Source organism: Cucurbita pepo, chromosome 3 (genome assembly GCF_057944985.1).
Source record: "Cucurbita pepo subsp. pepo isolate OVF chromosome 3, ASM5794498v1, whole genome shotgun sequence".
Taxonomy (NCBI): Eukaryota; Viridiplantae; Streptophyta; class Magnoliopsida; order Cucurbitales; family Cucurbitaceae; genus Cucurbita; species Cucurbita pepo.
The window spans coordinates 3472631-3496039 of NC_141800.1; the positions used below are offsets into that span (position 1 = coordinate 3472631).

Consider the following 23409-nt stretch of genomic DNA (forward strand, 5'->3'; position numbering starts at 1 on the left):
TTAAATAAATAACCTAAACAAAACCGTTCTTAAACAAAGTTCTCTAATATAATCATGAGAAAATAATTTATTATTAACTAGAGTTATCGTTTATTATCGTCTCAAATGTTGAATGAAGCGTTCATGACAACCATTTCCCTGGTTCTTTTCTTGTTCTTGTTGAAAAGGCTAAAAAAATACAGATCTCATCTTTTGTCAAAATGTCCTTGATATGTGAAGAAAAGAACAAATCCATCCAAGATTCAAGCCCCCTTTGAAGTCCTTTTCCTGATTAACTTTCGAAAAATCTGTCGAAGCTAACAGACGATGAACGTCGGGGATCAAGAGCACGCCACGCCCATTCAGCACGAGGAGTTGTTTTACAGGTTGCTTTGCAATTGTCTGTTGTGTCTACAACAAAACTTCTGAATTCACTTTGCAGGAAAATATTACAAGGAGGCATCGAGATCTCGGACATACTTCTCCTGCCCGTTTCGATCCATGAAACCTGAATAGGAAGCAGTTCTTCTTTTCATCCTCTGATGTTTTCCTCTCACCACTTTCACTTTCCGACCCGAAAACTTCGATATGATCAGTACCAAGAACAGCAAACCAGAAATCACCCAAATAGAAATAATCCATAACCTCAAAGAACTAAACATCGCGTCCTCTTTCACCTCCTCCGATGATTCCTGAGAACTCTCTGTTGATAAATGGTCGCCTTTTCCAGTATAGCTTTCATCAAGCTTGCCGATTTTCCTCGAAACCCCAGCTTCACTTTCATTTTCCGCGTTCGAGTTGGTCAATGAGCTAGGATCTGAGCAGTTACTCTTCTTATGATGCAGATACAGAGCTTCATTGAGTGTTCTTATACACTCTATGCTAAGCAAGTCCCTTGCAAAAGCATTCTTATCAGTTTGATCAAGTGTTGAAGCATCTGGTGGAGCTGGAAATTGGGCCCAGCATGTGTTGACCAAATCAGTGTCCCTCCAATTTGCCTTGCCAAAGCTCCAATTCCCAACTTTAAATTCAAGTCCATAGTGAAAAACTCTGTAATGAACTCCAGGATCAGGATAATATCCTGGGTATATCAGTATCTCCGTGTTTCGAATATGCCGTAATTGCAACTGTTCGTACACGAAAAAAGAAATATTTTCAGTTTTGTTATGTTTGTTCCAGTATGAAAGTTCGTGACCAAAGTAAGATTAAGAAAAAGAATACTTGCTCCGCCATAACCAAGTACCTCGGCAGCACCGAACGAGTAGCCATACATCTCACTGATCCAGCCAGATTCGTATATATCTCCTGTGATGTTTGTTGCATAATGAGCTCGATCGGCTCGGACCTCCTCAGTTTTGTGGAGCCATAGCATGGCAAATTTCCTGAGATCATCTATGTGCATGATAATAACACCGCCAACCTTGTCACAAGCTTCGGGATGGCTTGTATGGAGTTTCGCAAGCACATTGTCACAGCCAATAAGGTAACTACCAAACACGTATGTAAACCGAGTCAAAAAAACTTCCTACTAAAAGGAGCAACCGAGTTTTCAAATATCAGATTAACTTCTTACTCGTATGGAGTTGAAACGGGACGTCCACGAGCTGCTTTGAATTCCCAAGGCGTAATTGGTCCTCTCATGATCATATCAGCATCAAGAATAACTATAAATTCTGCATCAGTGTTCACATGATTGAGCCAATGAAGCACTGCGGCTGGCTTATTTATTGCCGGATACCTAAGACAGAACAGAAGGATACGAGATTTAGTCTTCCTCTGCCATTATTATAACTTTTCTTGTTGGGTCTTCGCAAGCAAGATTGGGAAGAGATTGGAAGATTTTCAGTCTTAAGGGTAAATATATATCACATTAGATGTAACGGCCTAAGCCCGCCTTTAGCAAATACTGTCTTCTTTGGACTTTCTCTTTCGAGCTTACTCTCAAGGTTTTTAAAATGCGTATGCCAGGGAGAGGTTTCCACACCCTTATAAAGGGTGTTTCGTTCTCCTCCCCAACCGATATGGGATCTCACAATCCACCCCCCTTCAGGGCCCAGCGTCCTTGCTGGCACTCGTTCCTTTCTCCAATCGATGTGGGACCCCCACTAAATCCACCCCCCTTTGGGGCTAGTGTTCTTGCTAGCACATCGCTCATGTTCACCCCCTTCGGGACTCAGCCTCCTCGCTGGCGCATCGCCCAGTGTATATCTCTAATACCATTTGTAATGGCCCAAGCCCACCTCTAGTAGATACTGTCCTCTTTGGGCTTTCCCTTTCGGGCTTACCCTCAAGGTTTTTTAAACGCGCATGCTAGGGAGAGGTTTCCACACCCTTATAAGGGTGTTCCGTTCTCCTCCCCAATCAACATGGGATCTCACATTCGATCTCAGGTAGAGAAATTAAAAGATGGTTTCTTGCTTTACATCCATATGATGATGCAGAGAAAGATTTTATCCTTTTCAAAATAATATGTGATACCAGATAAAATTGGGAAGTACATGATGAAATGAACCAAAAAACGATCAAAGAGGCCAAGTGATGAGCAAAAGAAGGGCAGGCGCATGCAGTGAGGACAGAAAAGTGATTACCAGTCGCCGGTCAGAGGATGTCGGCTCATGGAAGGAACATAATGAGTTGGAGCCAAATTGTGACCTTTGTATTTTTTCAAATCCTCGTCGGTACAGCTGAGAAGTCGTGTAATGTTCCCAGGCTGGCCGCTCAGGCGGAAACTATGCATAAGGCCTACAGTTTGCCAATCGAAATAACTACTGCACTCCGTCGAGAAAAGGGTGTGGATTTTTGGATATGGTTCCTGCAGTTCATCAAGCACTGGTTGTTTCTGAACAAGTTCTTCCTTTACTGGTTGTTTCTGAACACGATCTTCCTTCACCGGTTGTTTCGGAACATGATCTTCCTTCATTACTAAAGTAGCAGGGGTTGGATACTTGGGTTTAGTTAAGTCAGCAAAAGTTTTACTCTTTAAAAAACTTAAATATTTTGACCACTGTGGCTTCGGGCATCCGTTTCGTTTATGTTGCAACAATAGGCCCTCGTTCAACAGGTTGATACACTCTATATTTATAAGTAGCCCCCGCTTCTTATTTGAATCGGATTCCATTTGTTGTATCTGCACAAAGTTCAACTTCTTAGCAACAAATAAAAACTTACAAACCAGAATTACAACAAATTCAAAGCATAAAAACAATGCAAAATATCCAAGGAACTATTCATTTGGACACATACCTCTCGAGGATACGGAGGCTCGGGGAAAAGGCGGTTACAGTCATAGACAATATCATCTTCATGGTGATATAATTTACTAAAGGACCAATTTCCCACACTAAATGGCAACCCATAGTGAAGAAGTATAGGCTCAATGTCGGGACGAGGAATATAACCCGGGTATATCATCAAATTGTCGTTAATTTTGTGCCGGAGACCGACCTGGTTTGGGCAAAGAAGTCGCATTAGCAAAACATAAATCTAGAGAACAACGGAAGTATCTCGAGCAGCCAATAAACAAGGTGCGATATGAAACAAGTTCATATTGTCGTTTGGCACGGTGAGAGGAAAAATAAAGCTTACTTCCGCAGCTCCGAATGAGTAACCATACATCTCGCTTATCCACCCTTTGCCATAGATATCACCAGTTATATTGGTCGCCCAGTGATCTCTATCTTCACGCACTTCTTCAGTCTTCGAAAGCCACATTGGTGCAAATACTCGAAGATCATCTATATGCATGGCTAACAGGCCACCAACTTTGTCACAGAGCTCTGGGTGCTTGGTGTGCAATTGAGCAAGAATGTTGTCACATCCAACCAAGTATCTGAAAGAAATAATTATACATCATTTGAATAGTCACAACAACATTAAGAAAAAGAAACTTTTGTGCTTATTTTGGTACCTAAACTTTCAAACATTCATCCACAAGAGTTGACAGTATCGAAATCTAAGATTTCTACTAAATGATAAATAGAAAATTTATGAGCAAGATTAAAACAGATTTTTATTATAACGCCTAAACTCACCGCTAGCAGATATTGTCCTCTTTGGACTTTTCCTTTCGAGCTTCCCCTCAAGATTTTTAAAACGTGTCCTACTAGGGAGAGGTTTCCACACTCTTATAAAGAATGTTTCGTTCTCCTCCCCAATCAATGTGGGATCTCAGATCTCATAATCCACCCCCCTTCGGGACCCAACGTCCTCATTGGCACTCGTTCCTTTCTCCAAACGATGTGGGACCCCCAAATCCACCCCCCTTCGGGGCCCAGCATCCTTACTGGCACACCACCTCGCATCAACCCCCCTTCAGGGCTCAACCTCTTCACTGATACATCGCCCAGTGTTTGACTCTGATACCATTTGTAACAGCTCAAGCCCACTACTAGCAAATATTGTCCTCTTTGGGCTTTCCCTTCTGGGCTTCCCCTCAAGGTTTTTAAAACGCATATGCTAGGGAGGGTTTCCACACTCTTATAAAAAAATGCTTCATTCTCCTCCCCAACCGATGTGGGATCTCACATTTATACCATGTTTAGAGATTTAAGTTATAACATTTGAAACTCGAGAGATTAAAACACAACACTTGACAGTTAACAGTATAGGGATCAAAATAAACGTTCAAGCGTCAAAAAAAATATATTTTAACCATTTTTTATCACTGCAGAAAGCCAAAAGCATCTATCCAAGTAACTTTGTTAAAGTCTCAGTTTAAGGAGAATAATAAGCTTCAATGCCACAAGGGAGTGAAGAGGGAGAAAAGAGAAGAGTGTTGTAACCCATAATATGCTGCAACAGGTCTGCCCTTCTCAGCACCAAGTTCCCAAGGTATTATTGGGCCTCTTATGATCATGTCTGCATCCAGAATCACAACCCAATCAACATTCTCTGCCTCTTTACTATGCTTAAGCCAGTGGACAACCCCTGCAGGCTTATTTATTGCAGGATACCTGCAAAACAAGTAATGTTTTCTTCTTATATCCTTTTCTTTTCATGTGTAGATGTTCCAAGAGGAGGAAAAAGAGAAAATAAAGAGCATGAAGTCGGAAGAAATATAATAAGCGAGCGTTTTCCAAAACATAAAAAGCAGAAATGAGAAGAACAGATTAAAGATCTAATGGGTACTTTGATGAGTGATGAATGAAACTTCCACAAAGCATCAAGTTCGACAAAAACAAAAACGAAAACGTATTTTATTCTACTCTAATATTAAGTATCAACAGAAAACATCTACTCTGTTCAACGATGCGATATTCAATCAAGTTTCTTGAGAGAGGAATGTATAATCCAATGGAATCCTGATGCCCCTCGAGCATGCAACCTGCACAAAGACTCTTCTTTGTGCAGCTAAATTATCCATATTCTTGAATGTTGGCTGAAGTATACATTCTTTGGAGTTGCAGTGATATAAGAAAACTGGTCCTATCCTCTTGAGGATGAAAGAAAAATGCTTTGCGGAGAACTCTTTTCATGTCAGAGTATTAGTGCTAGTTAGACGTCGGCCATGAAATCCATCCCTATACTACACTCCAGTATCCACTTTGATTCATGTAGCTACTATGGTAACACCTGGCATCTTCATGATAGCAAGGTGCTCCCCTTTATTTGGATACCCACCTACGGCTTTGATTGTTATTACTTCTGCAAGAGCTACAACGTCATTCCTTGCGGCATTAAGATTGAAGAGGTCAAAATGAAAATCGTTCCCACCCCGGACCCCCTTTCCCCAACTTTCAGTAATCGACTCTTTCAAGTTTCTCCCATTTAGTCACGTCCCTCTTATCTGGTTCGGGTTTTATCACACCATCTCCTCCGACAACCACTCCCTTCTACATTTCTACACCATTGATGATTGCACAACATAATCTTAGAAACATGAATATCACATCTTGCCACAGTCCGTAAGATATATTTTCTAAACATGAATCCTTTCCACCGGCTTCACCATTATCAATTGCTAAATTAGCTAAACTCGAAGCAGCCAGTTAGCATCAAACAGTTATAGATAGAGAACACATGCCAAGCACAATACCATCATTCTGTGCTCCTAATCCAACAGGTCAACCAATCTTATGAAAAGAAGAGAAGAAAAAACTGCATACATACTGATCAATCTAATCAAACAGACCAATTTCAGAACTAAAATCAAACAAAGCTAAGGAAGATAACAATCAAATCAGTAACCAGAAGCACACCAAAATCAACACAAAACCCAAATCCTGAACTCCAAAAAGTTCAGGAAATGAAAGGAAAAAGAAGAAGAAACTCTCACCAGTCGCCAGTTTTGGGGTGCCTACTCATGGATGGAACCTCAAAAGTGGGAGCCAAATCCATCCCTCTATAATTCTTCTTCTCCTCATCGGTGCAACTAAGCAAACGGGTGATCGGCCCCGGTTGCTTCGACTTCTTGAAGCTATGCATCAACCCAACAGTTTGCCAATCGAAGTAATTCTGACACTCCACCGAGAACAGAGTATGAATCCGCCTTGGCGCCGCCATGTCGGAGTTAATACTCCGCCCGCCGGCCACAAACCCCATCAAACAAACCGCCACAAACACCAAAAATCCCCTCATTTTGGCTCAACTCGAGGCCAGATTTCAAATGGGTATTTGTTCAAGAGATCTGGGTTGCATTTCCTGGATCGCAGCCACAGGTCAAACCTCCATTTCTCTTACTCTTTTTTTGTTTTCTTCGACATGGAGGAGAGGGAGTGATGTGGGGCCATGTTAGATAGAAAATTAGCTTAAAATAACAATCAATTGGATGCTAATAAAATAATTCACAACAAAATTGTATCAAAACCTAGAAGCTCAGGGTTGAAATTTACCGCTCTGATCAGAACATGGAGCCGTTGGGAATGGCTTCTCCAAATCCATCCTCCATTTTCATGAAGCGCTGCTCCTCTTCTGCGGTAATCAGTGTGCGAAAAATATACCGTAGAGTTCATCTTCTATCTTTTCCTTCTAAATTTGATCCCACAATCCTTTAAACCTTCTAATTTTTAGTGGATGGAATTAATTAAAAATGAATAATTATTTAATTAATCAAGTAATTACGTTAATTACAGCAATTTCAATTTTTTATATGATAATTACATAATATTTACATTTCACCCACCAAGAACCATTCTTGGTTATCCTCTACAACAGGTTCCAGCATAATGTCCACGTGGCAGAAGCCCATTTCATCATCGCTACCACATGATTGAACTTGAATTCCCTCGAGATTCTCCGTATATAAATCGTCATCCTCATTGTCGAGCAAGTGATCTACAATTCTAGAGGCCGACATGTCGAACATATTCAACCCAAATCCTAAGTCAAATCTACGACCGGTCAATTGACTAGTCAACCACTGATATTAACGTCACACAATCGAAGCTTATGAGTACCTATTATCAACGACATTCTGATTCAAAGTATATATCTGACTCGAATTAGTAACTAGATTTAAAAATTTTATCACATTTTTTAAAAATGTGTACGTATTTGATATGATGATCGGATATTTTGTAGAATTTATTTTAATAATAAAACCCAGATTATATACTAAATAATAATCCAATTAAACCATTAAATTTTAAAAATAACAATGGTATCATTTGAAATCTTAAAATAAAACTATTATTTTTATTTAATTGGAAATAAATTTCAAAATTACTTAAATAAAATTAATATACTCTCAAATTCTTATTAAATTAATAAGAAACTAAAGTAGTATTTAATTTAATTTTTTTTTAATCTATAAAATTCTGCCGACCATTTTGAAAACCGACCGTCCGAGTCTGAGTCGAGGCCGAGTCGGTTAAACCGATCCGGTCCGTCTATCGCAATTCTCTTCTTCCTCAATTTCTAAAACCCTAGTACAGATCGTCCAGAACACAGAAACGGGGGAAGAAGCAAGACAATGGCGAGCTCAATTCTTGCAAAGATGGCGAAATCAATCAGAATCGCCAATCCCACGCTGATTCCATCTCATTCGTTTCGCTGGCGTACGCTTACTACCAGTGTCGCCACCGCCGCCGAACAATCTCAAGCCGACGCCGCCTCCTTCACATTCTCCGAGGACAGTACTAGAGAAGATCCTATATTCGTCAAGGCTCCAAACATGAAATCCGGAGCTGATTCTTCATCCTATTCCAGTTCTTCGGTGACGATGCCGACCTCGTTCATGACTGGTTCTGTCGTAGGCAAGCGGTTTTACAAGCAAGTGACTACGAGAGAGGCAGATGATCGGAATGGATGGACGGTGATGCTTGATTACCGGACGCTGAAGACTCCTTCGAAGAGGCCGCTGAAGCTACCGACTCTTGGCCTTGCCAAGGCAGTTGCGGCTGAGTGGGAATATCAGGTGATTTCTCTCATCTTTTGCTCCTGAAGTTATCCTCATCCTTTTTGGAAGGTTATTGAAATTTCGTTTGTCTGGATTGAAATGAAGATTTGATCGATGTAGGAAACCGATGGGATTAGACCTTTCTCGATGCCTCTAATGAAACTTGCCTGTACCGCATTGGAAAGAGTGCCTCTTACCAGGCCCAAGATTATCGAACATTTAGTGCAGAAATTCAATCAGGATCTGGTTTTCTGTCGTGCTCCGGATGACAATGTTCTAACAAGTGGAGTTTATGGTATGTCAAGTAATCCTATGAGTCCAAACTTTACTAGATGCATTGAGCACGAGATTTACTTGAATTTCCATTCACTAGTTCGTCAAACGGCTGATCAACAGAATATGATCTATAGATTGAGTGGTCTTTTAGGTTTTCTCATTTGGATTTGGTTAGTTTAAGTTCATAACTCCTGATATCACTAAATCAACCACTTTTCCTTTGGTAGATTTTCGCGACATTTATGGTTATAGCTGCAATAACATCAATATCCTGATTGAGGGATCAACCACAATTTTTTGTTATAGCTGCAAAAACATCTGCATCCTGATATGAGTGATCCCCGGGTTTCTTTAGTTGAAACTTCCAAAATTTTTGGCTTTAGCTGCAATAAGATCTAGATCCTGAATTATGTGATAAATCACTTTCTTCTTATTATTATTATTGGTAAGAGGTCATGTCTAGATCCATAAATTTTGAATGCCAGACCATGCATGTTGCAACATAGCTAAAATATTGCATGTAAACATGGAATAGTAAGATATATATCCTGTATCTCTTTGCATCTCCTGTTGGAAGTTGATGATACTTTCTTGACAATTGCTTGAGCTACTTTTTTGCAATTCAAAAACATAAAGAACTAGAATTGAAGATTGACCAATTTGTTTGATGAAAGAGATTATTATCTAGGACTGAATATTCATAAAGGTTGAATAAGGTTGAATAAGGTTTCAGTACATAATTGGTGTTACATTTTCCTTGTAGAACGACAAGTGGAGAAAATCGATCCTTTACTCGACTGGGTGCGCTTAGAATTTGGCTTTAAGCCTATTGTATATTCCAGCTTTTTTGGTGGGAAACAGGAGGATGGTCTTATAAAGGCTGTTGAAGATCTTCTGAGGAAAACAGATGACTGTGAATTGGCATCAATTGATGCCATTGCATCAGCTGCACACTCTTTAGTAATTGCTATTGCAATTTTTCGTGGAAAGTTGCAGATCGAAGAAGCAATCGAGTTGATTAGACTCGAAGAAGATCTACAGGTTTAACTTCTTTTCCCTCATTCTTTATCATACATATACTTATTCCGAGTTGCAAGAGTCTAGGATAATGTCACATTAAGAAGCAAATGTCATAACATATTCTGAACCAAAAAGAACCTGCTCGAACATTTGCAGGTGGATAAATGGGGTCTGGTCGAAGGTGGTCACGATGTCGATATTGCTGATCTACGGGTTCAGATCTCATCTGCTGCAGTATTTCTTGCTCTTTCAAGGAGGTTTTGAATCCATTAATCTGATTACTTTCTTATCCTACCCTATCAGCTAGGATGTGCCTTTTTTTGGTTTTTTTTTTTGTTGTAGATCCAAAGGGCCTTTCTAAATTATACTCCAAGACTGTTTATAAGACATATTGTAGCTGTGAGCAGTTAAGAAAATAAGGAAGAGATTGTTTCTGTAAACACTTCCCTCTGGCCAAGAAAGAACCAAGTATTTAGATGTCACGACTTCAATCTTAGCTTAGGTTTGCGGGAATAAATCGAGATCACATACAAAATAATGCATAAAAGGAGTGAAGTAGTAGTAGTAGCTGAGCATGTTTAGTAGGCATTGGCATTGTCAAGGCTCTTGGCAGCATTGCACGCAGAGAGGTGGTTGTTTATTGATATCACAGTTACAGCAGGCAGTGTCACAGTCGTTATTGCACCCTACATTAGACATTTTCTGATATTAGAAAGCTACTCTCTGGTTAAGATTTCATAATTGTTTATTCAAGATTTGGCCGTCTCAATTCCTGACAAGTCTATGTTCTCCTTTTATTAATTCACTATCTATTTTGATCATTGACAGAAAAATCACAGTTATTATCAAGAGTTTTGTTGATATTATGTGAAAATCTCAAATTTATGAAAAATGTTGATAGCCATTGATATTTTGTTAGGAAATCATACGTTCATGTAAAAATTTGATACTTGTTTATATGTCGCTTAAATTACAAGTTTGGTTAGGACATCGGATGTAGCTTTGAATCTTTCTAATGTCTTTCCACATCTTATTGATTATTGGTTAGGACATCGGATGTAACTTTGAACCTTTTTAATGTCTTTCGACATCTTATTGATTATTGGTTAGGACATCGGATGTAGCTTTAAACCTTTCTAATGTCTCTCGACATTTTATTGATCATTCTATTTTTGTTTTCAAATTTTGAAGATATCCCTTTGTCATAGAGCTGAGATAAATGTTTAATATCATTCCTTTGTTTTATTTTGGTTCCTCGAATTTAAAAATATTCATTTACATCTATGAATTTTAATAAAATTATTCCAAATAGCCAACTATTTGTGTTGAAGTTTAAAAGTATATTAAACCAAATAGAAATTAAAGTTATCAAAGTGGGTTTAAAATATAAATAATTAAAAAAAATTAAAAATTAATATTTGACAAATTAATGCAAATGAGATTCTAAATTAATCATCTTAAAAAAGTTCATCAGGTAGACATATTAAGAGGCTTATAGACTGAAACAAAAGTTCAGAAAACATAATGGAAACTTAATCACATCCCTTCACATATAAAAAGTCAATTCATAAAAATACGGAACGTCGACATCGAGTACTCGTCGATGTCGAGTATCGACACTCATGGTTGCATACCTGATACCGTAACATACTGAGATGATTCAGAGTCTCGTCTGTTTACAAGGAACAATAGGCGAGTCCCTGCATGAACTCTGGAACTGACTTCCATCAACATAAAGATCACCAAAACTAGAAAGGGAAAGGGAAGCATTGATGATAAAGACGACTTCATAGTGTTGTAATAACCAATAAGAATTGCCTTACGAGTTTGGTAAAAGATTAGCTGCTCAGTTGGTGAAGAACCAGCAGCAGAAGCCACAACATTATATAGGTTCCATGGCCTGGTTTAACTATACGCCACATTAATGAATATTGTAATTATCATCCCACATATGCTGTGATAATACTTTTCAGTTCTACACTGTATTTACAATCATTTGTTTAGTTTCAACAGAGATTAAAAGTGTCATAAGAACCACATGAGGTTAGTATTCTATACCTCACAAGAAAACTGCATGCTCCTCTTCAATATGGTTTGTTTACCTTCTTCCTGTTCTTGTTTGTTTATCGTTTTTCTGACAATTACTTCGAAAACCTGCCCAAGTTAGATTCAGAACACATTCTCGACACATAAGGTCATCGAAAGAAACGGGAAAAGTATGCGAAACCTGGGTACGTGTTCTTCCAGTAGAACCTTTCTCCCCTGTATTACTATTACAAAATAACACCAACATATATATTTGATTTTCAGACAAGCCATGTTTAGTCAAATATGATGAATAAAGGAAGATCTTGATACAGCAACTCAAGAAGAAAACAAGGTTTCTATCAACATTTATTTGCAAACCCAAATGATAAGTACAGAATGGGTGGAAAGTAAGTGATCCACAAGTTATTATATCAAAATCACAGAGTTCATCTCCTCAAAATATATCCGAACTGAATGAAAAGAACATTATTGTGCTTCATTGTACCTAGAAACTTAGGCTCAACCCACAAGCTGAAGTTGTTTGATATTTTGAATCTGTTTTCCAGGGTTCAAACCCTTGGGACATGCGCGGGCACAGTTCAGAATAGTATGACAACGATAGAGCTTGAATTCATCATTTATTGCCTCAAGTCTTTCTTTGGTATATTCATCACGGCTATCGCTTATCCACCTGCATGCACAAAGGGGATTAGAGGGGACCCTTTTGTAACTGAAAACATGTGTCTTCAGTAAAAACCATCAAAAGAAAACAGCCAATAAGACAATTAAGAATGCTTTTGAAGTCGATTTAATCGAAGTCATATGTGTCAATCTTCTTGCAAAGTCATGGTGATAGATAGGAAGTTGTGAGGTGAACGATAGGAACAAATAAATCATGCAATTACAAAAGATATACAACATGAACTTATGAAGCATTCTTTAAGAAGGAAAAAAAAAAAAAAAAGAATAGAAAAAAAGAACCTATGAAGCCATGAATTATATACGAATACAGGGTTGAATACAAAGATGCTTTAGATAGATGTAAAACTTCATCACTGTTCATTGCTTCCAAGTTTTGGATCTTCTAATTTCATTTTTTAAGTTGTTGGGGTAAACTTGTACCAAACTCTTTTGCATGAGACAAATGCTACACCTTCCTTACTATGTTCCGTTATCAAACTCATGGTATACGAATCCTAAGTACGTGATTATCATGACTTGAACTCATTACCCTTTCGCCTTTTTCATTTACATTGGTAACCATAGTTATTGCTTCCATTCAAAGTACATCTTTCTCCATCATGTAGGGTGCCAGTAAAATGTTGAATAAAATTATCCTAACTAATCATTTATAAAAGGTTAAGCTCTTGACAGTTGCAGGAAGCATTTGTCCAATTTGGCTTCCAGCCGTCACCAATGAAGACTAATATTCTTGGCGAAATTTTTGTGGATAAAAAACTCTTTTATGCAACATCAGTAAGGATTAAGGTTGAAACTCACCAAGAAACTAGAGCAAACAAATGAGTTTCAGATCAAGTCTACCAAGGCATATCAAAACTTTGTTAATCATAGATAATAAATACCGAATTAAGTTACTCGATTCTCTATAAAAATAAGCAATCAATCAAATCATACAAGTTCTACCATGCATGCAAGGGCCAAATTCCCAAGCAGGAGAAGGAGATCACTTTCTAAGCACTAAGAAGACGTAACCTAACTATATCATGGAATTCTACAGCCTTCACATGTAGCTTCTTCATTCCTCTAAACAGTCCCTGTTTTCTATTAATTTCTAACACAAAGAGAGGCATGGAATAACCAAAACAAAGAACCAAAGTGAACGAATTACCTATTGGCATGGAGCAAAGCGGCTGGTCCGAGGTAGGACTCCGGGTTCCACCAATAGCTGGGGCACGATGTACTACAGCAAGCACACAATATACACTCATACATTCCATCCAACTTAGCCCTATCTTTCTTACTCTGAAGTATCTCCTTCCCAGGCACAGGCGGCTCGCTCTTCCTCTTCAACCACGGCTCAATACTCTTATACTGGTTATAGAAATTGGTCATGTCCACCACCAGATCCTTGATCACGAACATATGAGGCAGCGGCGTAATCGTCGAGGAAGCTCCGGACGGAATCTTGGTCAAGCAAGCCAATCCATTACATCCATCGATATTCATCGCACAGGAGCCGCAGATCCCCTCTCGGCACGAACGGCGAAAGGTCAGAGTCGGGTCGACTTCGTTCTTGATTTTGATAAGCGCATCTAGCACCATGGGGCCGCACTCTTTGAGATCGATCTTGTACTCCTGAAGCTCTGGTTTTGAAGGACTATCAGGGTTCCATCGGTAGATTGCGAATGTCTTTAGGTTCGTTGAGGCGGCCGCTTTCTGCTCGACTTGCTGCGCTTCGGCAGCCGAAGCATGTGCTCGAACTCGAACGAATCTTGAAGGTGGAGTTGCAGAAACCCTAGCTATTGCCCTCCTCAGGATTCCGCTCGCCATTGTTGTCTCGAAGAAACAGAGATCAGAGAGGTGAAAAAAAAAAAAAAAAAAAAATATCAGAAGAAGGAAAAGAACAGAGAGATGCTCGAACCTTGGCGATATGGTCGGCCTGTTCAAATAAAATTTTGGTTAAATATATATATATATATATATATAAACTACAAAAGAAAAAAATAATAATAATAAATACTAATTTTTTTTTATTGGTCGAATATTTAAAAATAATATTATGTATTTTTCATTAGGGAAAAACTTATTTTTGATTTAAATGGATAATTATGAGAGGTTAGGTGGCGTAGTGATGACGTGGATGAATGTGAGCCGTCAAAAAGAGTGACAGCGTGGACCAATCTTCGAACAGTCATTTTTAGCGCCTAATTATTATTCGGGAGCGTGGGCGTGTGTCTTCCATAAACTGCATGTTAGTTAGTTTCACATCAACACGTCACTTATTTTTATTGTTTTTTTGTTAAATTATATAAATTACTACATTTTTTTTTTCATTTTTAAAATTTTTAAAAATTTCAATAATAACTTTTTTGAATCTCTCACCTTTTAATCGAGAATATAAATGTATGTATTTTTTTATTTAGAAAAAATGCATAATAACAGACATATATTCTAACGACCCAAGCCCACTGCTAGATTTTCCCTTCAAGCCCACTGCTAGATTTTCCCTTCAAGCCCTGTTTTCAGGATCTCACATATATTGCCGTTTAAGAGGTCTCACAATCGCACTTTGATGGCAGTGGACTTGCGATTGTACGACACTCACTTCTCAGCAACAAGTGAGTTAAGCTTATTCGTTCTTGCGTCGCCTACGGCCAAGCGACGTATGTTTGAGCTTTTGGCTTTAGGAAATAGGGTAGTAAGGAGAGGTCGAAATATGGATTAACTCAAAGTAAGAATAATAGAATGATAATAGAGGGTTAAAAAAGTAAGTTAAGAGATGTAAGTAATGAAGAAAGATAGAAATGTGGAAGTGATGTAAGAAACTGAAGAAACGGCCTTAAAATGGAGTTTTTTTTCCAAAATACTCGGTTTCTGTTATTCCCATTTTAGCTTCCAACTCTCCATTCTCCCTCTTTCCTTCCCTCTTCCCTCTTTCCTTCTCTCTTTTCTCTCAGTTTCATTTGCTGTGCACAAAGCTTTGTTAATGTATTTTAATGGCTTCGGTAAGATTCCTCTTCCTCTTCCTCTTCCTCTTCTCCTTCTCCTTCTCCTTCTCCTTCTCCTTCTTTCATCTATTCCTCTTTTCTGTATGCATCTTCACATCCTTGTTCGGTCATTGATCGAGTTGATCGAACCAATTCGAACATTTGCTCTCTCTGTATAGAGATTCTGCAACTTTTACCTGTAATGAATGAAAAACATGTAGCCATTGTATTGTAAGACATGGTAAATGTACAAATCTATGTCATTTGCTCGTATCGAGCGAGCGAGCAATGAGACGACCATTGAAACTTTCAGATATAAATCTATGATCTTACCTATGATGTTTTGTATCATTTTTTTGTGGTAAAACATTCAATATATAATCATGAATTACCTTCCCTTTGTTTCTCCCTGCCATGCCTGCATTGTTTGATTCCCCCAACAGCAGAAAGATTTCATTGCTTAAATAGAAATGCATCGCTGGATTATCTTGAAATAGCCCAAACTCGCTCCTAGTAGATATTGTCCTCTTTAAACTTTTCCTTTCAGATTTTTCCTCAAAGTTTTTAGAACGGCGTTGCTAGGGAGAGGTTTCCACGTCCTCGTAAGAATGTTTTATTCCCCTCTCTAACTGAGGTGGGATCTCACGTATCTACACATAAAAATGGAACATTCTATACAACAGAGAAGCGCATTTAAAGAACTGACAAACACGAGACTTCACAAATATAGTTTATCAATGAAGATCTGAATTCTGATATATGTATGTTTCTAATGATGTCTATAGCAGGATAGAGGTCGCCCCTTGCCGAAGTTCGGCGAGTGGGATGTCAACAACCCGGCCTCAGCCGAAGGCTTTACAGTAATATTTAGCAAAGCTAGAGACGAGAAGAAGTCAAATGAGGCTCCGGGGAACACAGCAGCAAAAAACAATGCATCCAGACCAGAAGAGAATTATCAATATTCTCCCATGGTAAGTAATGTCATTTACTAATTCGATTAATATGTTATATCACCGACTAAAAGATCAAAAGTCTCAATTCATACCTCTAGATGAACTCAAAAAATATATACATATACTTCTAGATGAACTCGAAAGATCAAAAGGCACCCGACCAAAAGATTATATATACCTCCAGATGAACTCAAAAAAATATAAGTAATAATGCAATTGATTACCATGTTATATCACTGACCAAAAGATCAAAAGTCCGAATTCATACCTCCAGATGAACTCAAAAGATCAAAAGTCACCGACCAAAAGATTACATATACCTCCAGATGAACTCAAAGAATATATAAGTAATAATACAATTGATTAACATGTTATATCACCAACAAAAAGATCAGAAGTCTCAATTCATTCCTCCAGATGAACTCAAAAAATATATACACATACATATCACGAACTTACTCGGCTATGGCTTCATGTTCTTGCTATCTGGTTAGTATTTACTACAAATTTTTGTGCTTGGATGCAGAAAAAATGGTTTTGCTGTCTCTGAAACTGCTAGGGAGTGGTGGTGGTGGTGGTGAGAACAGACATGGTGAAAGAAGGCTAAAGAAAAGTTTCATGAGTGAGATGCAGAACCAAGCAGGGATGTGATGGTTTATTTCCTCTCTCTCTCTCTCTGTACCTCTTACTATATATGCAAATATAGAACACACAAATTTTCATGGCATGCATATAGAAGTTAAGCGGTGGTTTATAGCTCCCTGTAAGTTTCGCTCTAATAGAAACATTTTGCTTTCTTTCAGTTTCTTCTTCTCAATGTCATGAACTAACACACTTGGTTTTTAAATGATAAAAAGAACCAAATCAGGGCTTCCTATTTTCCTCAGAATACTAGAGAGGAGAGGCAGAGTTTAAATTAACGACCTTTTATAGAGAGAGGTAGAGATGCCTTATCCATCATGTCCCACGCCAGATTTCCCGGTTGCTCTAGGAAAAACCTGGAAATGTGTGACCTGTACTGGAAAATGAATTAGGTTCAGTTGAAATGAAGAATTATTATAGCACTTGAAAAATCATATAACCTATACATATATACTAGAAGTACACGTTTATCGCCATCGATATAACACTTGGAAAAGAACTAAAGAATTACAGAACTTCGACCCTACTTCCGATCTACCCTCCCTAAACAATTTCGATATCTGTTTCGTCTGGATGAGATTCTCTCTCAGACCCTCTGTAGCTTGTTTTGTCGCTTGAAGATTTTTGACTGAACAATCTGCCAAATGCACTTCTTGACCTTGATAACGACCTACTTCCCTTGGTTGACTGGAAAGAACCATTTTTCTTCGAAAGTTCTTCAGATAACTTCTTTACAAGATTATCGAAACGGCGCCTGAAAGTTGGATACCTTGAGATGGATTTAGTGATTCCTCGAAGCCTTCAAATAGTCACGAGGAAGAGGAAAGAAGGGTTAGACTAAACTGAGTTAAGGAATACATTAACAACATATAAAGGATCACTGTATCTTTATTGAAATTTGAATTCCTACCTTCGAGCTAGTGCTTCGAGTTCAGCTTGTCTTCGCTCGGATTCTGGAGGCATTACAGTGGTTAAACTTTTCAGCCTCTTAGGATCATCACTCAACAGAACTAATCTATGTAAGTATTCCTCTTCTGACTCGCAAAGTTTTTCTGCTCTAATTTGTTCTTTGATTATCAAAAGTGGGTTAAAAAACCAATCAAAGAAGGCATCCTTGGGCCTGTTTGTGCTAGAAATTTCTGTAACGTTGTCACCTGCATTCATTTGAAAGAACCAAGAGAGTGACAAAGAAATCATCATGATTCATATCTAATGGAGGAATAAATTAGATGCTCACTTAACAGAAGTCCAGATGTATTTGCTTTTGCAGAGCGTAATAATGTTTCAAGAATGCAAAAAGCTGGTAAGCCAATGCTAATAACTTTGCTTCCGTTGCCTGACTGTGCATCTTCAATATCATTTGACGTTATTATTCCTTCACAAACCATAGTTTCTCCATGGCGTTGACATTCCTTAAACAACCCATCAACCAGCTACAGAGATGATAAACATAAACCCACACAGTATCAGAGCTTTACACATCCATTCAGAGAAATATCGCAAAAGAATACTTGTAAGGTTTATGTGGTCTAAAATGAGCAAAAGTACATCAAATGACTTCCAATCAATCATAGGTTTGTTGAGAGAATTCATGCGTGCAGGTGGATCGGAGCTTGAGGAGGATGTACGCGAACCAGCCATTGATGATTGGCCCTCCTTTCTTTGATAATTTAGCCTTCATTATAATAAATCATTATAGTATCAGAAAGACTAGAATGGGGGGAGACAGGATAGCCTACTTAATTAAGCGTTCGAAAACCTGGGAAAGCACGATCCCTCTCGCATGTCAAGAATATCGTTGCTGTATTCATCATAAATCGACAAGGATGTAACAATGTATCGCAGCCCCAATAAAAAAGAAGCCTCCTGCAAAACATAAGCCCCAAAAGATTGATATAATCTGGTGATGTATAGACATAAAGCATACATCACGTATTCTATAATGCAAACAATGAATTTCATTGAATTGAGTCCGTTTATTAGTTCTGATAAAAACTAAAAGACGAGGGATTCATCAAATCCTATGAAACTTGCATTCAATAATTTAACCTGATATGTAACAATCCCTGCATAGGCACCCAAGAAGAGACTGGAGGCGATTGAGCCCAAAACTGAACCCACAACAGCTAATGGCCAAAGTAGGATAATAAGACCAGCAAATGGAACACATATTGTTTCTAAAAAGGGACCTTCTCGCCCTATAAGGTCATGAAACAAGCGATTCCACCCTTTGAAAAGCATAATAGGACTTTTGCATATGGCTATAAGCGAGATCATGAATGCATCGACAGCGATACCGAGAATCCCAGCAATTAAAGCTCCAGGGAGATAGATCAACCTGCATAACATTAACAGGAAAAAAAATAATGGTTATCTAAGCTTTCATTGTTCAATGTTTTCTATAAGCATTATTTGATGTTAATTAATATGTTTTTGTTACATAGATCATTGCGTTCTGGTAAAAATCATTCTAGATGACTCAAATGATACAATAACCAGATATAGTGACAAAAAAGAAAAAAGAACAAACTTGATCTCATAGTGTTTGCCGTTTGGAGGTATTCTTTGTCGCAGGTCCTGCATAAATGATATATAGGAATAGGAGCAAAAGTCCCCAAAATCTCGAATAACTGTGAAGCATCCTTTAATTGTGTCCCAAGTTCCATCCTGAAGACCCAAAAAACACAAGTCTCTCTTCATACAAAGAACAAAGGCTGATAATAAAGAACTAGGCAGAACCTAATCATAGCCATACATAGAAGCAATGAAAAAATTGGTTGTTCTTTGATTCTCCAACAGCATCGAATGTAGCAAGTATAGGCGAAAAAAATCCATACGCCGCTCCACCAATGAAACTTGCAGCTATACCAACCACTGGCCACAAAATCAAGGGAACGGGTAGCGCTCCAAAGCAGAGAACAAATTTTAAAACAGGTCCTAGTTGTTTGGCACTGTTAATTCAGGGTAAAGAATGTCAGATCAATTATGGGGGTAAAGGATGGAAGAGAATGGGAGTGACAAAAATACAAAGCAGATAGAAAAAAAATGACTTGGCAAGACGACTTCCCAATGGCACACCTCAGAATGCTGTAATACGACCAGACAAAGTGCATTGGCCAAAGGCCTAATATGATACCAGAGATTCCAGCAACCATTAGGAGACATATCAGAGGGCACAGAATGATACCTGAAATAATAGTCTGGTTAATATACATTAATTTCGAAACCAACAAGGTTCATACGTTCCATTCGGTCAGTATAACAGTCAATCAAACTTAAACATACAATTCAGAAATTAGCATCACTGTAGTTACTTGATATGCTAATGATTCATTATCCAGACCACATATATCATATCAAGATAGAAAATCGTGAAACCCGGTAATATTAACAAGGGGAAAGCAGGTTACTTTTGTACAAATCTCCAATGGTATATTCCTCCAATCCACCATTCCTTTCTCCGTAGTAAGTACTCAATAGTGTTTTCAGCAACAGCATTCCTTCTTCACTTGTTGATTCGAGTATCCTGCCATATTCTTCGCAGTGCTATACCAAACCCAACAAACTTCCTTTGGATTGTATTCTCACGTAGACCCATCCATTCATCCAAGTTCTTTCAGTTTTTCGAAAACTAAGCGGTCTGCAGACTGTTTTCGGTTGGTCCCTCTTTCTTTGTGTTTTCTACTTGCCTCCCCTTCCTCCAGGTTATGCTCTCTTGAAAACTCTCCCTACCAACAGAAGGGTCCTTGTCTTCTTTAGTTAATGTGAGATCTCATATCTGTTGGAGAGGAGAACAAATAAGGGTGTGGAAACCTCTCGCTAGTAAACATGTTTTAAAAACATTGAAGGAAAGCCCCTGGAAGTGAAAGCCCAAATAGGACAATATCTGCTAGTGGTGGGCTTGGACAGTTACAAATAGTATCAGAGACAGACATTGGCCAGCATACCAACGAAGAGGCTGGGCCTCAAGGGGGTGGATTGTGAGATCCCACATCAGTTGGAGGGGGAACGAAACCTTTCTTATAAGGGTGTGAAAACCTCTCCCCAGTAGAGCGCTTTATAAAACTTTGAGGGGAAGCCCGAAAGGTAAAGCCCAAAGAGGACAATATCTACTAGTGGTGGGCTTGGGCCGTTACAAATGGTATCAGAGACAGACATCAGCCAACGTACCATCAAAGAGGCTGGCTCCAAGGAGGGTGGATTGTGAGATCTCACGTCGGTTGAGGGGGAACGAAGCCTTTCTTGTAAGGGTGTGGAAACCTCTCCTTAGTAGAGCTCTTTATAAAACTTTGAAGGGAAGCACGAAAGGTAAAGCCCAAAGAGAACAATATCCGCTAGTGGTGGGCATGGGCCTAACATGTGCTACCCCCATCCCTTACAAACCGTATAGTGACCATGGCTTCCTTCAGATTCTCAAATTTGGAGAACGTCCATGGTTTTTCTCACAGTTTATCTTAAACCACTTCTATATTATACCCCAATATGGAAATGAGAAGATATTTAAACAAGAGGGGTTCCGTTGACACTTGAGTATTGGTAAATGAGGACAGAAACAATAGCCACCGGAATAAAACAAAAAACAGAATAACTCAATTTGACAAACTAAACTGGACTTACTAATTAATATAGTAACAAAATTTCTTGAAGCACTTGTTGTTCCATGATAAGTCAATATTATTTAGAGTAAGCTAATCAACAATAAATGGAATCCGACCCGAAAAGATAGGCTAGGTAAGAACAAACAAACAGCATAATTTCCCAGCCAAGAAATCGAAGCATACCTTTAATGGTGCCCAGAAGCAACAGACCAACAAAAAAGGGAATGAAGCGAATAAAACTCCATAGCCAAGGCAAGAACCCCCTCGGAGGTTCCATTGGCGCCCTCAAACAATCCCTCGAAGATCTCAATGAAATCAAAGCAAGATCATCCCCGAAATCAATCAACCTCAATCGAAGCACAAACCCTGTAGATTCAGTTCCCAAAACAATAACGGATTTGGTCGTTTGAACCGAGTGAAATCCTTTACGCGAAGACGTTTGAAATTAACAAAAAGAATGTGGGGGGTTTTTGGAATGGATTTGAAACAGGAGAAGCAGTTAAAGAACCGTTTAAATGGGGCGCTTGAGTGAAGAACAATGAACACCGAATCGCTGAGCCAACTCTTTACTCTTGATCGAATTTGCAACGAAGCTACGTCGAGTCGTTGTACTTGTTCTTGCATTGCTTGCTAAGGAAATGATTGAATATTTAAATTAAGTATTAATTTGTAGTTTACTTTCAAAATTTATATTAGAATATACAACCTCCAAAGGACGGAAAACGTTCCTCCATCGTCGTGTCGTGGCCAGATGGACGTCACTCGAGAGTCGTTACCTTGTTCGTCTGCGTGTGGAGGTCACAACCTATCGTCTTTTTACCTATTTGATCTACAAAGGTTCACATTATACGTCAGGCTAAAAAACGACGTAAAACTCTATACATAATTATTAAAAAAAATCATTATGTATGAGAAAATCTTCACTGTCGTGTTACGTAAAGCTTTATAAATAGGTAAATTCATTTCGTATGTCGATACACAACTCGAGTCTAATTGCTCGAGACCACCTCGATTTTGATACTTACTTAAGCATTCGAGCATGACAGTTAAAAGTATCATATCCATGCGAGTTTCCTTCTTACAAGTGATTCTCGTTCCTTGTCTTGTCACTTCGGCAACTTGTTCGTGTGGGACCCGAACCATATTCTCGTACTAGTAACATATATTCCTTTCGTCGAGTGTAACAACTTAATTTTTGTAATTTCAAATTTATAATAATTTACTCTTTAATATAAAAATAACATTAAATTAAGTGTTATTATTATTATTATTATTATTATTTGTAATTTATAAATATATTTGGTCTAAAGGACTGCCCAATTAAATATTTTAAAAAATAGACTAAAACAAAACAAATTTATTTAATTAATAATATTCAAAGGATAAGCTTTTCTTAAAGAAAATGGAGTATAAATAGTTTTATAAAATTATTATATTATTTAATATGTTAAAAAAAAAAACTTTCAAATATATTTGTGGGCCCACTTTTTAATTATTGTTGTCTGCCTCACAGTTTTAAAACACTTATAAAAAATGTTTCGTTCCCCTCTTTTACTTATGTGACATCAACATTGTGAGGCTGACGACATTACGTAACGAGCCAAAGATATTACAATTATAAATAATAAAAAGTATAGCTTATATTTTAATTTTTTTTTAATTTAAAAATTGAAAGATATATTATAAACTCCATTACTCGGAGTTCCAATTTATTTTTTATACCAAATTTAAGCATAGTTCAGCGGGCTAAAATATTGACGATGTCCCACCACATATCGTGATATTAAAAAATATATATATTTACAAACAAGTCCTACGCTCTTATTATTATATGTATATTGGTTGACACAATAATAGCAATGACCCGAATAGTAATTTTTTTGGAAAGTTCGGGTCAAAGTAGAGACTTT

The 23409-nt window shown here is 38.1% G+C and overlaps 5 protein-coding genes across 8 annotated transcripts; 2 read left to right on the forward strand and 3 right to left on the reverse strand.

The window, feature by feature from the left end:
* Positions 1 to 66: 66 nt before the first annotated feature.
* On the reverse strand, positions 67 to 6965 carry LOC111791908 (peptidyl serine alpha-galactosyltransferase). Its single transcript, XM_023673421.2, has 9 exons — positions 6810 to 6965; positions 6254 to 6671; positions 4761 to 4931; positions 3565 to 3808; positions 3223 to 3423; positions 2568 to 3106; positions 1553 to 1717; positions 1223 to 1466; positions 67 to 1106 (listed from the first exon to the last, which is right to left on the reverse strand). Exons 2-9 carry the CDS (start codon positions 6553 to 6555, stop codon positions 429 to 431), a joined length of 2544 nt encoding a protein of 847 aa, XP_023529189.2. The 5' UTR covers positions 6556 to 6671; positions 6810 to 6965; the 3' UTR covers positions 67 to 428.
* Positions 6966 to 7739: 774 nt separating this feature from the next.
* LOC111790697 (ATP12 protein-like protein) lies at positions 7740 to 10091 on the forward strand. The gene is made up of 4 exons (XM_023671716.2): positions 7740 to 8332; positions 8435 to 8609; positions 9354 to 9631; positions 9767 to 10091. The coding sequence occupies exons 1-4, from the start codon at positions 7889 to 7891 to the stop codon at positions 9872 to 9874; spliced, it is 1005 nt and encodes a 334-aa protein (XP_023527484.2). The 5' UTR covers positions 7740 to 7888; the 3' UTR covers positions 9875 to 10091.
* A 1883-nt stretch (positions 10092 to 11974) lies between these two features.
* Positions 11975 to 14266, reverse strand: LOC111790698 (succinate dehydrogenase [ubiquinone] iron-sulfur subunit 2, mitochondrial). The gene is made up of 2 exons (XM_023671718.2): positions 13488 to 14266; positions 11975 to 12329 (listed from the first exon to the last, which is right to left on the reverse strand). Exons 1-2 carry the CDS (start codon positions 14147 to 14149, stop codon positions 12158 to 12160), a joined length of 834 nt encoding a protein of 277 aa, XP_023527486.2. The 5' UTR covers positions 14150 to 14266; the 3' UTR covers positions 11975 to 12157.
* Positions 14267 to 15137: 871 nt separating this feature from the next.
* On the forward strand, positions 15138 to 17139 carry LOC147793066 (protein NOI4-like). Of its 3 annotated transcripts, none has more exons than XM_087122668.1 (3): positions 15138 to 15324; positions 16092 to 16277; positions 16786 to 17139. In XM_087122668.1, exons 1-3 carry the CDS (start codon positions 15316 to 15318, stop codon positions 16807 to 16809), a joined length of 219 nt encoding a protein of 72 aa, XP_086978794.1. In that variant the 5' UTR covers positions 15138 to 15315; the 3' UTR covers positions 16810 to 17139. The 3 variants fall into 3 exon arrangements, with proteins under 3 accessions (XP_086978794.1, XP_086978795.1, XP_086978796.1); XM_087122669.1 differs by having other exon boundaries at positions 15140 to 15324; positions 16095 to 16277; XM_087122670.1 differs by lacking the exon at positions 15138 to 15324 and adding an exon at positions 15413 to 15547.
* Positions 17140 to 17294: 155 nt separating this feature from the next.
* On the reverse strand, positions 17295 to 22220 carry LOC111789824 (putative membrane protein At3g27390). 2 transcript variants are annotated; one of them, XM_087122667.1, is made up of 11 exons: positions 22206 to 22220; positions 21683 to 22129; positions 19980 to 20088; positions 19657 to 19852; positions 19432 to 19568; positions 18951 to 19239; positions 18661 to 18767; positions 18450 to 18576; positions 18139 to 18334; positions 17812 to 18055; positions 17295 to 17700 (listed from the first exon to the last, which is right to left on the reverse strand). In XM_087122667.1, the coding sequence occupies exons 2-11, from the start codon at positions 21774 to 21776 to the stop codon at positions 17445 to 17447; spliced, it is 1755 nt and encodes a 584-aa protein (XP_086978793.1). In that variant the 5' UTR covers positions 21777 to 22129; positions 22206 to 22220; the 3' UTR covers positions 17295 to 17444. The 2 variants fall into 2 exon arrangements, with proteins under 2 accessions (XP_086978793.1, XP_023526295.2); XM_023670527.2 differs by lacking the exon at positions 22206 to 22220 and adding an exon at positions 20312 to 20679 and having other exon boundaries at positions 21683 to 22167.
* Positions 22221 to 23409: the final 1189 nt, after the last annotated feature.

What these genes read in the sequence shown, in the direction of transcription:
- LOC111791908 (XM_023673421.2), bottom strand. Translation starts at nt 6,555, where the DNA reads ATGAGGGGATTTTTGGTGTTTGTGGCGGTTTGTTTGATGGGGTTTGTG. An exon ending in ACTCATTCGGAGCTGCGGAA is followed by an intron (nt 3,424 to 3,564) that starts GTAAGCTTTATT and finishes TGCCCAAACCAG; the next exon opens with GTCGGTCTCCGGCACAAAAT. An exon ending in CCCGTTTCAACTCCATACGA is followed by an intron (nt 1,467 to 1,552) that starts GTAAGAAGTTAA and finishes CGTGTTTGGTAG; the next exon opens with TTACCTTATTGGCTGTGACA.
- LOC111790697 (XM_023671716.2), top strand. Translation starts at nt 7,889, where the DNA reads ATGGCGAGCTCAATTCTTGCAAAGATGGCGAAATCAATCAGAATCGCC. An exon ending in TCTAACAAGTGGAGTTTATG is followed by an intron (nt 8,610 to 9,353) that starts GTATGTCAAGTA and finishes TTTTCCTTGTAG; the next exon opens with AACGACAAGTGGAGAAAATC. An exon ending in GACTCGAAGAAGATCTACAG is followed by an intron (nt 9,632 to 9,766) that starts GTTTAACTTCTT and finishes GAACATTTGCAG; the next exon opens with GTGGATAAATGGGGTCTGGT.
- LOC111790698 (XM_023671718.2), bottom strand. Translation starts at nt 14,149, where the DNA reads ATGGCGAGCGGAATCCTGAGGAGGGCAATAGCTAGGGTTTCTGCAACT. An exon ending in GCTTTGCTCCATGCCAATAG is followed by an intron (nt 12,330 to 13,487) that starts GTAATTCGTTCA and finishes TTGTGCATGCAG; the next exon opens with GTGGATAAGCGATAGCCGTG.
- LOC147793066 (XM_087122668.1), top strand. An exon ending in ATTATCAATATTCTCCCATG is followed by an intron (nt 16,278 to 16,785) that starts GTAAGTAATGTC and finishes GCTTGGATGCAG; the next exon opens with AAAAAATGGTTTTGCTGTCT.
- LOC111789824 (XM_087122667.1), bottom strand. Translation starts at nt 21,776, where the DNA reads ATGGAACCTCCGAGGGGGTTCTTGCCTTGGCTATGGAGTTTTATTCGC. An exon ending in GAGGGATCGTGCTTTCCCAG is followed by an intron (nt 18,577 to 18,660) that starts GTTTTCGAACGC and finishes ATTATAATGAAG; the next exon opens with GCTAAATTATCAAAGAAAGG. An exon ending in TTGATTGGAAGTCATTTGAT is followed by an intron (nt 18,335 to 18,449) that starts GTACTTTTGCTC and finishes TCATCTCTGTAG; the next exon opens with CTGGTTGATGGGTTGTTTAA.